Source organism: Populus euphratica, unplaced genomic scaffold (assembly GCF_000495115.2).
Source record: "Populus euphratica unplaced genomic scaffold, PopEup_1.0 scaffold61.1, whole genome shotgun sequence".
Classification (NCBI taxonomy): Eukaryota; Viridiplantae; Streptophyta; class Magnoliopsida; order Malpighiales; family Salicaceae; genus Populus; species Populus euphratica.
The window spans coordinates 302510-318621 of NW_011499941.1; the positions used below are offsets into that span (position 1 = coordinate 302510).

Genomic DNA, 16112 nt, shown 5'->3' on the forward strand with positions numbered 1-16112 from the left:
TTTTTTATATTAATATATTAAAATAAATTGAAAATATTAAAAAAAAAAAATTTATAAACCACAGTTTAAAAGCTCATACCAAAAAATTTCAAAAAATTAATCTAAAAAATTTTATACTTGAGAATATAATTGTAATTGTTTTTTATTTAAAAATATATTAAAATAATATTTTTTATTTTAAAAAATTATTTGTAATATCAGTTTATTAAAATAATCTAAAAAAATTTAAAAATTATTAATTTAAAATAAAAAAAAATTAATTTTTTAATCTTTGCAGGAAAGCCTCCAACGATAAAAATGACACATATAGTTGACGGGCGCATGCTGCCTGTCATTGCACCAAATAATTCGAGACAATTGTCAGGAAACCAAGCTGATTTGAGTGGCATAGCCAGGGCAGAGCAACTTTGTACTTGCTGTTGCAGTCAGTGATCGGGTTAGCACTCACATCAAGTATACATACTTAGATAGATTATCAACGCAATTTTCAATGACAAAAATAGACATGGACCACGAGAAAAAAGCACACAAGATAAAAAGCCCATGAAAGATGAAGCACCAAGTTGAAGCACCCCCAAGGCCAGCCAGTAGCTTTAGCTTAGGCCACCATTGTTTGAGAAACCGACAATCCAACAGCAGGCGCCGTCATTTCAGGACCCTTATTGTATCCTTGCAGAGGTTAAGTTTTCATCCTATTCCTGCTGTTACTCTCAACTCAATTAATGGCATATGGATTAGAGGGGATGGTCCTTCCTCCCCCTGTGCTGCTGTCCAGCTCCACTGTCACTAAAACGATAACACAGCCTCTGCTAGCCTCAAACTGGTATTACAAACTAGGAAACTATCAGCATCAGCCAAATATCATATCAAGGCAGACTGACTCCTCATCCTTGTATAGAGGCCTGGTCTTTCTAACATGGGATGCTATCTGAGGGATTCTCTGGTTGCTAGGGCTCTGTAAACATCCACCAAAATCATAAAATAAAGAGGTCAGAAAACATGGTAGGAAGGACAGTGATAATACACTAACAACTTAATTGACATTTGATTTCTTTCTCCTTTTCTTCTCATACAACAAGGAAAGAGAAGCAGGTGTTCTACTTTTTTAAACCAGATTTTATCCTTGTTTTGATTTCCCAATATTACAGCACAAAACATGATTAATATTGTTGAAACTGCAATGGCATTGATAGAGTCAATTAAAAGTACTGAGAACGAAGAAAAGCATGACATGACCATAAACGAATTGCATTGACGCGACCAGCCAGTTTGTTGCATATAGCAAGTGATGTTTAGTATAGTTACTAGCTAGTGGAAGTGCTGTCTTTGCTAAATGTTGTGTAGAAACCTGAAAGTCACGCTGATACATTCTCTGTCCAAAAGGCCTACTGGTTGCCTCTTGTGATCTTCAATATGTTCTGAAACAACTGGAACCTGATTCACACCATGCCTATCCATGATGATCTGCACTGAGAGAAGATCCATACTAGGCTTTGCAATCCAGGGTGCTTGACATCTTTTTCCATCTAAGGAACACAATTCAGATACTAAAAGTTCCTGATACAGAAACAGCCAATCGATCAAGATTAGTAGACAGTCATAACTCGGATGTGGTAATTGCAACAAGCTATTAACATGGCAGGTACTTTAGGAACTCTAAAGTAAAGACCAAGTCACCAACACCTTTAAATTGAACCCATCTGTTCTGTAGTATGCAGGCAGAATACCAATATATAATAGTACCCAATATCAATGTACAGATAAATTTAAAATTTCCATTTGCAGCATAATTAAGCATGTGCTTGTTAAAAAAGATTTCTACCAAAGCATGCCTACTTGATGAACATAATGAAACCATTTACATTTTGTCTTCTGTCTTAATTTGATTTTAGAATCCTTAACCGAGTGGTTTATTATATTTTTTTGGCCTTTTTTTCATATTTATGACATCTAAACCTTTTCAACACAGCAGAACAAACAACTGAAAGTTATATGGGATGATGAAAATTTGTTCAAGGGTCCCATACCTTGGTCATCCTGTTTTCAGACTTTATAATTTTGCTATAATCATCAATCTCGGCAAGAGTCAGCAAACCAATTAAAAAATTATTGTCATCAACAACCATTGCACAAGACTGCTTTTCTGCAAGCATAAGACTCACTGCTTCAGTGAGTAAAGTGCTCATGAGAACAGTTACATATCTTGTTCTCATGGCCTCTGAAACTAAAATGCTCTTCTCGAAAACTTCAGTTTCAAGACTAGAATCATCTATGCAGAGAGAACTCTCAAGTTCACAAGGGTTATATTCATAAGGTGCCTTTTCGGTAAATACATAACCAGAGGAGAGTCCACTTGTCTTGGAGGAAGACATTTCAGGTTCTTGAGTTGGATGCCTGTTTCCCTCATTGAGTTTTGTGGTACCTTTGCCATCCCTTCTTCTTTTCTGTCCAGATGTGACCCATGAGGACAACCCTACAGCTCCGAGTAGTGGTAGAACTATTCGATAGTCTTGTGTCAATTCAAAGAGCAGCAAAACTGCAGTAAGAGGTACCTGACACACCCCTGCAAGTGTCGCAGCCATTCCAACCTGAAACGGGCATCTCCCAATGATCAATGGCATTATGCTTTTTGATGGTTTAGAGTATCCAATCAAAAAATGTTTACATGTATGGATGACTAAATGTGCTCAACAAAAAATCATTTCATCAATGCATGATGATTCCAAGCTACCTTGTGGTAGTCATCTCTGTCCAAAGATGCCTCTGTGACTTAGTTGCCAACTATATCAGTAGCCTTATATGAGAAATTAAGATGCCTTGGGAGAGATTCAATCATGATAGCTTTCATTCATGTTGAAGGCATCGTGTAACTGAACAGAACCGTCATCAATCAATTAATACTCAAGCAGTTAGTTCAAAAGGAGTAGATTTGTTTTAGCTTCCATTAGTTTACAGCCAATAGATAAGAATTTTTTATCCTGATTGCATATATTTTTATTTGAATATAGTGAGAACTTCCCAGCACTCACTGCAATTGTTTTCTTCTGTTCCATCTGGAATCTTGTTATCTTCCAGGGATGAATCTTTTTATATATTTACTTACCTCTAATTACACAAAGAACATAGCAGCAAGGTTATGGTGTACTTGATTTCAGTAGAGATTAACTTCAGGGTGGGTCTGCTCCTGTTGAGACTACTTATTGTTCATTGAACAGCCAACAAAGGGAGCAAAGAATTTCTGTGGTGATCTACTCCCTACCATTTACTAATGTAACAATTGGCAGGAAACTTGAAAGCTTTAAATTCTCCTTTTCAGAAAGTGAACTAATAAAGCCACATCAATCTACACTTCTTTGTCCTCAGCAGTGGCAATATATATGTTGACAGGGGATTATTGAGTTTTGTGATGCATACCATAGTGAGTTATCATTGTGCAAGGACCATAAAAACCAGTAGATAAGAACTTGAATATAAGAAATTATGATGCTGTATAATCATGCATTATAATAGTACCAGCCCATAAGCTTGTGGTGATGCCACTTCCAAGAAGGATAGTTGGAGTGTGGGATTAGACTGAGCAACTGCAATATTAATGAACTTCCCATATGCCATTCCAGTTGCAGCACCGATAAAGAGGGATGGGGCATAGTAGCCTCCTACTAATCCAGAGGCCCGGCATAAGGAGGTTGCAACTATCTTGACTCCTACAAGCTGAAGCACTAGGTCAGCTGAGAGGCCCTGGACAAATGGCCGAGATTCCAACAAAATGTCAACATTCTCAAAACCCCAGTATAGGATTTCAGGATATGCCAAAGCTATGGTGCCAGTAGCTAAACTACCTAGAACAGGAAACGCAGCACTTGGAATCCCAACAGTGCGGTGAAGATGATTGACAGTTGAGAGCATGAAGGATGTGCATCTAGATAAGGTCAATGAAACCAAGCCGCAGAGGATACCCAGCAAAAGATACAGTGGAAGTTCTGAAAATGAGATGAATAATAGCTAGCATTTTTAGGCTTTAATAGTAAGTGATAAAAGCTTGAATGATTAATTAAAATACAAGCAAAACCAACCAATCAACGTAGAAGAAATTACGTTGACAGCATGTGCTATTAGTAATTGAATCTTTTTACTTACCACTCGGGGAGCGGAAGTCATAGTCGGGGACCTTAAAAGCAGGTTCAGAACCAAGACCAATTTCTGATACAACAGAAGCTACGACAGCGCTAAGTATAACCATAGAAGTGGTGTTTGTGAGTGACGTTGTTGAATCGCTTGGTGATGGCCACAACACCGACTCCACAGCAAAAAAACAACCAGCAACAGCAGCATTGAATCCTGTTTTTCTTTTTTAAATTCTTTAGGAAATAGATAATAATTGACTATTTTTTGTAAAACAAAGCGAGAGATAGAGAGAGAAACAAACCAGACGAGATTCCAGCAGCAGAGCCAGCAGCTAGGAGGGAAAGTTTTGTTTGATTAGAATTGTGATTATTAAAGACAGAGAGAGAAGCAATTCCTTTGGCTACGGAAGCACCAATCTCGACACTAGGACCTTCGGGGCCAAGGGAATTACCAGTACCAAGAGTGAAACAAGCAGCCAACGTTTTCAAGAAACTCGGAGCGGCGGCGGCAGCGGCCACTGGTAATTGTAGCCATCCTTTTTTATCGTTTTTATTAGTAGTACTACTACTACTGGTAATAATGGTTGTTTGAAGGAGGTTCAAGATGCTAACGATCAAGCCGCCACAAGCAGGGACGGAGACAACTCTTAACCAGTTAGATTCGAGAGGCTCCTCTCTCAACCAGGTAGCACCCCTATAAGGAATTCCATCCCAGAACAAGTCCCGTATTTCATGCACTGCGTTGTTGAACAGCACTACAGCTATCCCAGTCAAAAGACCCACCAAGCAAGATGATATTATTATACCGGAATCACCACCACCACCACCATCATTTATCTTTCTGATCAGTTTTGGCTTTTGATTTTCTTTTTCTTCATCGTCTTCATTGCTTGCAGTAGCAGTAGCAGTAGCATTAACAGTACTAGTGCAATCTCTTCTTCTCTCAGCTGGGGTTAACGGGGCTGAGAGAGCAGTGGGGATCCCAATCTTTTTGTACTGGTAATAGCGATGATTTGAAGAGGAGGAGAACAATCGGTTTCTTCTAGAGAAGGAGAGGGAGAGGGAAGCAGAGATGAGCAGTCGTGGAGGCAATGCACTTCCCATTAATATCCAATTTGATATTACCTTCTTCTACATCCTCCACCTATCCAATTCATATATCCTATCCATCGTCATTGTCTTTCTTAAGTTTTACCAACGGATCTTCTCTAATCCATTCATACTTTAGATAATTAGTGTTTTTTTTTTAAAAAAAAAAAAAAAAAAAGCCTCCCATATATATTATTCAATTATTTATCGTAATTTTCTTTCGAGTTTTGATAGATTTTATAAAGTTATTTGAAAATAAAAGGAATATATGTATTTATTAAGTTACGATGTATAATTTAAATTCTGTATTTTTTTAATTTTAAGTTTTCTTTTTCTTATTAATGCATATTTTTTTAACAATTTTTTTATTTATATAATAAAAACTAAAAATAATTAAAATAAATATCCGAAAACTTATTAGTGATTTGAAATAAGAGAGAAATGTATCTCTTCAATAAAAACCTCATGCTTTTTTCTTCTTTTTTTTTGCCATGAATCATATATGTTTCATTAGAAAAATAAAAGTTTATTAAAATCTTAAAAACAGGTTTTATTAGAAAAATTAAAAATAAATCATGAATTCATGATTTTGACACAAATGTATTGAAAATATTAATAATAATAATAATCATGTAAGGAATTATATAAAGAAAAGCTTACATTAAAAAATAACAAAATAGATATTTCATTCCCATTATATATAAATTTCTTAAGAAATTATGCATATTAGTTTCATATATAATTATTTGAAAAGTAATGGTTAATATTCTCATAAAATACTCATGTTATTTGAAAACTATGATATAATTAGATAATTATTTGATTAACATTTTAATAAATTTATTTGAAGAAAATCTAGTGATAAAATGCAAAAAACAAAATTCAGTCACGCGCACCTAGCCGGCAACTAAACACTGTTTAGGCTGACAAAGCATCGCGTGCCTGCAGACTTCGGTAATTGATTTTTGGGTCTAAAAATTTAAATTCCAATCTTTATTAACTCAAAAAAAAAAAACAATTGGATCTCTTATACCTCATTTATATCCATAAAAAAAAAATTAATTACAATAAAAAGATCCAAATCAAATTAAATAAATTTCAACCTCATTTACTTTTTCAAACATTTAGTTGAGTTCTCCTATTAAAAACAAATCTATAAACACATGGTAAAAATATTGTCCTATGTGAATTTTATCTCTTTTTTCTATTTACTAGTGATTTTTTCTATTCTTCAACAACAATTATATACAGAAATGCAAAACAAATAAAAATTACATAAATAAAAAGTAAAGGTTCAAAAAACATGAGCCAAATACGCAAAATATAAAACTTGAGGGACTAAATTCAACCTTTCCACTCCTTTCGAACAATGTAATCGAGAATAGGTTTTCTTTTTAAGGGAAAAAAATATCAAACTCAATTCTTCTCTTTTAATTTTGTTTTTAAAAATATTTTTAATTCAAGTTTGTAAAATTGATCTAAAATTTAATGCTAGAATATTCAACATACCATAACATACCAATTAAAACAGATTTCAAGACATAAAACTATATTTATATGACTTACAATGATTAAATTAAAAAGAAGTACAGTTCATTAACAAAAGCGTAGAGAGAAAAAAAATCAAGAGACTTAGAAAGTGAAAAAGCTTTGTATTTATTTAATTTGTTAATGTTAATTTAGATATGAAACCTTTTTATTAGTTAAAAACAAAAAAGCGTGGGGGTAGACAGTGAGCATTCAGCACTGTTCACCACCTTATAAACCACCGTGATGGCCCTGTTTATTTTTCAAATATTTATTTTGGTCCTCAAACAGTGTGGATGACCCAACAGGTTGAACCCTGACCAAAATGCTGGATAGTCTGTTTTCGCATCAGAAGTACTACCTCAGGAACACAAAATGACTGTTGGGATTTGTTGATGTTAAAACCGAGGCATCAGAAGTTAAAACAAGAATAAATAAATAAATACAATACGGTATCCAATCAAAACCATTTTCGAGATGCTCTCAGTTGGAGATAATGTATGGAGGATGGAATAGAACATTTCGTCGCATGCCTATCTAATCCCAGATACAGAAGACAGAATAATTATGCCACCAATTTCAAAACTCAAGAAGTAGCAACCAGATGATAATAAAGACATCAAATTGTTTAGCACGCTCAAGTCCTAAGACATGCCAAGTTACAGGAAGGCATCCTTCTCGAGCAACTTTAGCACCTCTTGCTGGTTGTTGAGTTTAGCAACGTCAATGGGCGTCTTGCCATCCATGTTCTGAAGCGTACTGTAGTTTAACCCAAAGAGAGATTCCATCATGACAGGAAAAATCACATGAAGCCATAAAGGGAGGGCATTCCTAACTGAGAGCTATTGACTTACACTGCAGCGCCATTTTCCAGTAAAAGGGCTACACACTCCTTCCTTCCATAACCAGCTGCATAATGCAGGGCGGTGTTCTTGTTCTTATCCAGTGCATCAACAGTTGCCCCAGCCTCGAGAAGAATTTGGGCACACTTCACCTGAAACAAATTGAAAGCAGCTGCTTGTTGCTTACAATAGCAATTTGACCAATTTGCATAAATTTCCAATGTCTGACGGCCCAATGATTCTGCAACTAGAAGGGGCCCAAACCAAGATGTCAGCTATAGCTCACTGACCAATCTAACATCTAGCCTTTTATCATTGCAAGCCAACTAGGGAGTTCATTTTTTGCAATGTGCCATGGGCAACTACCAAGAACCAGCGCAGGTATTCATGAACTCTTTCTAGCAGCATACCATAATAGGTTCCTGAAGTCACATCTAACGATTACTTGTCTTTTGATAATAACAAAAAAGCCAAGATTAACCGCTGAAGAGGGGAGGGGCAAAAAGCAAGAGTCTACACCACATACAAACAACAGAGCAGTAGTTTAGAAATAATGATACCTCTCCATATCCGCAGGAAAAATGCAATGCAGTTCTTCCCTCTGAATCTTCTTCATCCTTGTCAGCACCAGAGGCTAGAGCATTTTTCAAACCCTAATTGGAGAGTGCACATAAAATTTTGAGGTAAATTTGCAAACGGTATCTCCAATTGATGTGACTTAAATAGATAGAACAGAGAAGCATTGGATATTTACATGGAGGCAAAAGAAATTATATTGAACGTCAAAGGAGGAAAAAAAAAATGATCCACCTTCCGCAGACTTTAGAGAAATATTGAATTCTCCCAATGTAGTCAAAATGACCAAGTTAGCAGTCATTGGACTTCTCTAAAATGAACTAAATAGCATTGGGCCATGTTCAGATATTTACAATAGAAATGGAAGAACAATGAGGACCATAATATCCAACAAACTATTCAAAGGATTAATGGAAACGTTGAATAACGAGTGTACATGTAAGTATGATAAAAATTATATATAATACACTAAAGTCAAGGGCCACATAAATGCTCTACATCTTACCAAGTGAAGCAATGCCACTAAAATCTATAGAGATGGAAGAACAAAATACCAACATAAAAATCAAAATAAAGGTATATATATTCAATTTTCCATTCAGCATTCACCATGTGGTCTCCACATTTAAACTAATCCAAAGATCAAGCTAAAAGTGTTAAGGAGCTTCAACTAATTGCTAAATGAACATGAACAAGTCACGTATCTACAGCTACCAACAAAGTTCAAAATGTCAAAAGCTGTGCATGGGCTTAAAAGAGAGTGATGAGAAGAAACCATCAATGTCTAAGAAAGTTCCAGGGGTCATCATTGTCTAATAATGCTGCCATGACAGTAAGTCTTGTGGTGTGCTGAAATAGAAATCTGTGCCTATATCCTCTCTCATCATATCAAATTGGGCACTCATCCACAAAACATTAGCAAAACACTTCCATTAACAGTAATTAGACAACTTTCAATACTTTCAGCCAGTCTAGGCTGCAATCGCTTTAACTGATAGATAAGATGCAATGCATTTAATGGGAAAGAAAAGCAAAAACAATTTAAATGATGTAATTATAAATAAAGGTGGCATCCATCAGGGGAAAAATACATAAAGGTTAAGTGTGTCAAATCTGCAAACAAGGCAGCAGGCAATCAAAAGCAAATTGTACCCTACCTCAACATCACCAACACTGGCACAGTGATGGACAACTGAGTCATCCTCATTTCCTGCTTCTTCTGCTTCCTCGTGTCCAGAAGTTTCCACAGAAGTGCCTGCTTCTTCGGAAACCGCAAGACCCATTGCTTCACCCAACTTCTGGAGAACGTCTTTATCATTCCAGTACCTAGGCAAGCATAATTTGGCTGTCAATAAGTTGAGAAAATAAAACGAACTTAAATGATCCATCTTTGCTAATATCAAGGCAGGAGAAACATAGCAACAATCTTCTAGTTTTTCCCCATTTTTATAAACAAGTAATAGTAAAATACTAGATATTATGATTACTAACCTCATCATGGCAGCTGGACCACCGGACTCTATCTCTTCTAAAATAGGCTTTAAAGAAGGATCTTCTCTTATTCGTGTCATTCGCTCCTCAATCTGATCCTTTTGCGATGGGTTTGTGAAACTCTCAAGCATTTGAGACATTGATGGATCCTGAGTAATGATAGGGAAAAAATTAGCCTTTCATCAGGACTTACAATTAAACAATGAATAGGAACATGAGACAAGCCAAAAAAACACAGATATACCTGCATTAATGCAGTGCCAAGGTGCTCAGCCATAGTCATAAATTGAGGATTCTGCATAACCTGTTGCATGGTTGAATAGTATTGTTGAGTATCAAAGTTAGGGATAGCATCTTCGGCTGTCGCACCTTGAAAAGTCTTCTGGAGCTGCTCTGCCATCTGATTGAATGAAGGATCTTTGGCTATCTGCTCGGCTAACTCCTTTATGCTCGGGTCCTTCATATATCAAAGCATAGACATCTATAAACCCTTAGAGAAATATGGCAAAATCATTCAATATTAAAACGTAGTAAGAACAAGTTCACAAAATGAGCTTCAATGTGAAAAGTGGATTTAGCTTAGGACATGCGGGCATGTTAGAAGGCAAGACCTTCACTGCCAAAAAGATAGCTTATCTAATGTTTTTACTCCGCAAATGAAATTGAAAACAAAGAAAAGAACTGAAGAGTAAAAGCAATGAAAATTGATAAACATACATTAAGCAGGCCAGTCATAGCAGAGAAATCAAAAGGATTAGGAGGAAATCCAGCAGCAGCAGCACCTCCCACTCCTGGAGATTGAGAAGGAGCTCTTCTTGGTTCCCCAGAGGTTGAGGAGGTTTCTGATGATTTAGATGAGGAGTCTTTGCTGTTATTTTCTGCACCCGAAGCCGAACCTGTTTTCTCATCTAATAACAAAGCAATTTGCGATTCGAGTGAGCGACTCAGTCGAGGTTATCTCGCAAGCACAATAACAACAGCAGCAACGGATCCATCCAGGAAATTGAAAGGACGGTAGAAAGCATACCAGATGGAATAGTAACATCCTTGTTCGTGGTCGCCATGACGAACAACAAGCTAAGCTTAATGAAAATTATGCAGTCGAAGAAAGGAGAGGATAGATTTTTATCTGAAGACGACAGACAAAAGAAGAAATCGAATCCAATCGAATAATTACTTTTTATAAATAAATAATATTAATTTGCTAATTATAAAACTAGAAGCAGGTTGGACTAAGAGGATTACCAGGCAGACGCAGGCAAGCAAGGCTGCGTGTATGAATTGATGGTTTCAAGAAAGGTATCTGCCACCACACAGCTCAAGTAAGAAGAAGAAGAAGAAGAAGAAGCGTGCACGATGACAAGGAAAGGATTTGATTGAATTGAATACAGACCAAGCTTATTGTTAGTAGGCCATCTCAATCCTCATCTTGTCATCGAACCAGTGGCTTATGTATCGGTTACTGCCACCGCTGTCTTCCTTTTTTGTTTTTTTACCTTACTAGCAGGCCCGAACCCGATGACCGGATTCATGAATCGATGGGCCGACAATATTTGAGATTGGGCCTGTGTACATGTTCTGTTGACCCCTCACAGGGATGATAATTAATTTCCTTGAACAGTTGCCTTATTTTGCCTCAATTTGAGCGCGAGGTGAAACAATTTGAGTCTGCATATATCTTTTTATTTTACATCGCACTTTACTTTTTTTTTCTAGCGATTTGATTTCCTTTTCAAATAATTTAAGATTTACTTTTTATTAAGTGAATGTTTGGAAGTATAATAGCTTCTATTTTTTTTAATGGTTTTAAAAATATATGTTACTTTAAAAAAACATGGAATTAATATTTTTTTAATATTTTTAATAGTTTTAATGTGTTGATATTAAAAATAAAAAAATTTATTGTATTTTTAAGTAAAAAATATTTGTAAAAAGCAACGCACAATACCCAAATTAACTTACTATATTAATATGACTTTAAGTTAAATATATATATATATATATAATAAAAATGACTAAAAGCAATTTTTTAAAATATATATATATATATATGATTTGTTTTAAAATTCATAAATTAAAGATTAAAAATTAAATTTTAATTAAATCATATTTTTACCCAAATTTGTCACAAACTTGCTTCTAGTTAAACATATTTATGATTTTGTTTTTACAAATCAAAATTTGAATGCTAACACTAGAACAAGTAACAAAAGTTATAGCAGGTGGAACCTTACACTTCTGCTAACAGTGAAACCTAACTCTTGTTCGATGATCATTTCGTAGTACAACCAAGATAACATTCGTATAAAAAAATAATAACCATAAACTATTTATTATTCATCATTGGATTTAAATTTTTAATATCCATACCCTAACCATTATATTTTCAATATCCATTATCCATCCAGTTTTTTTTCAAAAGGACAATTAAAAAATAATTTATAATTTTTTTAGAATAAATAATTTTGGTTAATGACATGCAAACAAAAATGTATTAAAATATAAATACACCATTAACAATAACCACATCAGTTAAATAATAATATAATATAACTATTCTTCAAACATATCATGCCCATGACATAAACAAAGAAATTATTCCAACATGGTACTAAGAAAATATTAGAATTTGTAAGAAATTATATATAATGACAAAATTATAAATATAAAATATCATGTTGAAGATTTAACTATTAAAGATTATGGTATGAGAATTTAGAATTTATGGTGTTTAATGATTAGCCGTTTTGAACTTCAAGTTTTAGGTTCTCAATTTAAGATTTTAAGTTGAGGGTTCGAGGTCAAGGATTAAGAGTTTAGGATTGAGAGGGTTTAGGGTTTTATGATTTGGAGTTCAAGATTCAAGGTTCAAGTTTAGGATTTAACTAGCTATTTGACTAGTGCTACGTCGTAGATCAAATATTTTTTTTCAATAAAAACAATTGAATACACAAACTGTTCCGACATGCTTTTTTTACAAAAAAAAAATTCTTTAACAATAACTAAAAATAAAACTGAAAAATAGAAAGATAGATGTAGAATAAGATATATGATCTTATAACATAGGTCATTTATCAGGTTGTATCTGATGAATTTATTTATTAAAATTAGTTTTTTATTAAATCAAATGATAATAGAAACAAACAAACACATAAAATTGATAGAATGAAATTAAAAAAAAACACATATTAGAAATATTATCCAAAAATAAATATTTTTTATTTTTAAAAATAAAGTTCATCTATATAAAATATAAACAAAATTAATTATTAATGAATCATAATAATCTCTTCAAAAATTAAATACATAAAAATAATTAAAAATTAATTGTTATTTAAGAAAATCAAAACAAGCAAAATAAAAAAAAAGAATAAGTATTAATTGAAATGTAAATTATAAATTATTTTTAAAAAATATAAAAAAAAAGTATTAATCTTTTCAAGGGAAAGAAAAAAAGAAAAAAGAAAAAAGTCAGACATTGTTGGGCTAGCAAATCAAGCTAGTGTGCATGACCCATTAAAAAAGGGTCTGCATGTGAAGACCTTATTTTTTAAAATATGCTGACGGGAAATAACAGAATGGTTTGAATTGTCTTCATCTTTAGACTAGTCTTTCATTATATAGAAAAAGTTGTCTTGTTTATAGTAATTACAAAGAGTAAATCTAGGGAGCTATATATGGTAAGGTAAATTTTCTATTTATATCTAATATTTAAAGTCTAGATTTTAATAGGTACAAATAGTTGTATGCTTGATGTTAGCCTTTCTAATGACTTGTATGCTACTTGATTTTAGCTTTTTTATTGACATCCCCTCTCAAATAAGTGTGGGCATAACCATAAGCATCAATTTGGTAGTAATAAAATGATGACGTTATCATATAAGAGTCTTGGTGAAAACATCAGCCACCTGAAGATTGTACAACATATATGGAAGTGATGTAGTTTGAGCCTTATAGGCGTCACGAATGAATTGGCAATCCACCTCAATATGTTTCATGCACTCACAGAAGATAGGATTAGCGGTAATGTGAATAGCACTTGTATTATCTGTAAAAAAAGAAGTAGGAGTGCACTGCTGAAAACCAAGCTTAACAAGGAGCTCGTGTAGCTAGATTATTTTAGAACAAACTTAGGACATAGTCTTCTATTCGGACTTAGTAGAAGACTTAGAAACACAGTCTTGTTTCTTGCTCTTTCAGAAAATAAATGTAGGGCCAAGGAACATACACCAACTAATTGTTGACTAATAAGTGTCAGAACACCTCGCATCATTAATATCACTATAAGCAATAAGATCAAGAGAAGTACCAGCAGGATAGCAAACCCTTCTTCAAATTGTGTCATGAACATAACGTATTATTCTTTTAACAATAACCATATAATTGTGCCTTGGAAAGGATATGAACTAACTAACCTTTTGTACTGTATAAGAAATATCAGGTCTAGTGTTTGTAAGATAGATCAAGTTGCCCACGAGTATTTAACATGCTGCCGAGTTTGATAATAAATCACCCTTATCCTTGTGTAGCTTGAGATTAATAACTAGCATGAATCTCTAGACCAAGAAAATATGTTAGAGGACCTATATCCTTTACGTAGAAGGAGTTCTGTAAATGCTATTTTAGTTGATCAATTAAAGCCAAATCAATACGCGTGATGACTATATCATCAACATACATCAATAAAAATACAACTCCATGTGCAGTCTTTTGTAGAAACAAAAAGGCATCATATTTACTTTTTGAGGAAATCAAATTTAAGAATGATATAAGTAAATTTCTCATACCCAGCACAAGGAGCTTGTTTGAGACCATACAAAGAGCGGCACAACTAACATATAGCAGAGGTAGGAGTGGAAAATAAACTAGTTGGTGGTCATATATATATATATATATATTCAATGAGACCACCATGAATAAAGACATTTTTTCCATCTAATTGGTGTAAACACCAATATTTAAAAGTTGTGATGGCCAGAATTGTTTGAATAGTACTCATTACGGCCACTGGAGCAAAAGTCTCCTCATAATATACTCCATATTTTTTATGATTTCTAAAAGCCAATAAGTGGGCACTTAATTTTTCTTGCGTAGCCTGCTAACAGCATAGTTCTTTAGTTGCATGTGCATAACCAATAGGAATAGCACTAGAGGATAAAGTGGTAAAAAGAGTAGTAGTAAAATTATGTGTCGTAGATGGATTAAATCCATACCTATCATATGGTATAGATACTTTAGAGGAACAACGTAAAGAATCCAAAATAATTAACTCAAAATTCATAACAGGGTGTAAAGAAGGAGTAGATTATAGGACAGAAGCTGAAGAGGGCAGCACTGAAAGTCTTCTTTTATACACCAAATATGGCTTGAACCTGTCAACTTGAACACTGTGCATATAAGAAGTGTCATTGAAAGAAGGCAAATAGGCAAGAGAAGTGGCCGATGATGAAGGCAAGGGAAAGAAACATTGATTTTCAAAAAAAATAACATTTCTAAAAACATGAACCCTATTAGTGTATGGATCAAAACATAAATAACCCTTTTAAGTGACACTATATCCAAGAAAGACATAATGAATTGACTGAGTAGAAAGTTTATCTCTATAAGGTGAAGAAAGATGCATTAAGTATAAACACCTAAAGGTGTGAAGATTTCTGTATATAGGATGGCAATGATAATGGCGAAAATATAAAGATTCTAGAACCAAGATTTGTGAAAGAAGTCTATTGATTATATAAATTGCTGTAATGAGAGCTTATACCCAAAACTTAGAAGGACCAGAAGTTTCAATAAGCAAGGTCCAAACCATATCTAAAAGATGATGATTTTTTCGTTCCACTACTCTATTTTATTGAGGGATATAGGAACATGATCATTGAGAAATGATACCTTTAGTTTGCACAAAAGATTGGAAATCATTATACATATATTTCCCACCAGAATTTGATCTAAGAATTTTAACAGTGGTAAAAAGTTAAGTGTTAACAAGTACTAAAAATAGTTTTAATATAAAGAAAACTTCTAATTTGTTTCACAAAAAAATAGACCTATGTATAGCAATTGTAGTTAAGGTTGTCAAAATCACGAATTAAACCATAAAATTGTATAATTTTACGAGTCAACATGTATATAATGTGTAAAATTGGGTTAAAAACTCCAAAACTAGCAAACTGGATCAAACTTGAGAAACTTATATCGAGTTTACGAGTTTGAAAAAAGTAAAAAAAATCAATTAACTCTCCTCCTCGTCAGGCCATCACTCATTCACTCTCCAAACTCCAATCATCTTTCCTTTTCTCTTTTTTTAAATCTCAAGTTCCCCTAACCAGTTCCACAACTTTCACTTTTTTTTTCTTAAAACATCCATTTTTTTTGTTTAATTTGTTGGCCTATGTTCTTCCTCGAGTCTCTAAACTCTCCACTCTCTATCTTTTGTGACTCTCATACCTCACCTCTCTATTAC

General features: G+C 33.8%; 2 protein-coding genes across 5 annotated transcripts; both read right to left on the minus strand.

The window, feature by feature from the left end:
• Positions 1 to 306: 306 nt before the first annotated feature.
• Positions 307 to 5325, minus strand: CLC-E (chloride channel E). 3 transcript variants are annotated; one of them, XM_011042556.1, is made up of 7 exons: positions 4427 to 5324; positions 4138 to 4338; positions 3840 to 3980; positions 3514 to 3704; positions 2028 to 2588; positions 1349 to 1557; positions 307 to 955 (listed from the first exon to the last, which is right to left on the minus strand). In XM_011042556.1, exons 1-7 carry the CDS (start codon positions 5226 to 5228, stop codon positions 925 to 927), a joined length of 2136 nt encoding a protein of 711 aa, XP_011040858.1. In that variant the 5' UTR covers positions 5229 to 5324; the 3' UTR covers positions 307 to 924. The 3 variants fall into 3 exon arrangements, with proteins under 3 accessions (XP_011040858.1, XP_011040857.1, XP_011040856.1); XM_011042555.1 differs by having other exon boundaries at positions 1306 to 1557; positions 3514 to 3980; positions 4427 to 5325; XM_011042554.1 differs by having other exon boundaries at positions 3514 to 3980.
• Positions 5326 to 7155: 1830 nt separating this feature from the next.
• Positions 7156 to 11093, minus strand: LOC105137009 (ankyrin repeat domain-containing protein 2-like). 2 transcript variants are annotated; one of them, XM_011042563.1, is made up of 10 exons: positions 11043 to 11093; positions 10895 to 10952; positions 10677 to 10778; positions 10367 to 10557; positions 9894 to 10106; positions 9650 to 9798; positions 9316 to 9484; positions 8143 to 8235; positions 7595 to 7734; positions 7156 to 7499 (listed from the first exon to the last, which is right to left on the minus strand). In XM_011042563.1, exons 3-10 carry the CDS (start codon positions 10711 to 10713, stop codon positions 7400 to 7402), a joined length of 1092 nt encoding a protein of 363 aa, XP_011040865.1. In that variant the 5' UTR covers positions 10714 to 10778; positions 10895 to 10952; positions 11043 to 11093; the 3' UTR covers positions 7156 to 7399. The 2 variants fall into 2 exon arrangements, with proteins under 2 accessions (XP_011040865.1, XP_011040864.1); XM_011042562.1 differs by having other exon boundaries at positions 10895 to 11088.
• Positions 11094 to 16112: the final 5019 nt, after the last annotated feature.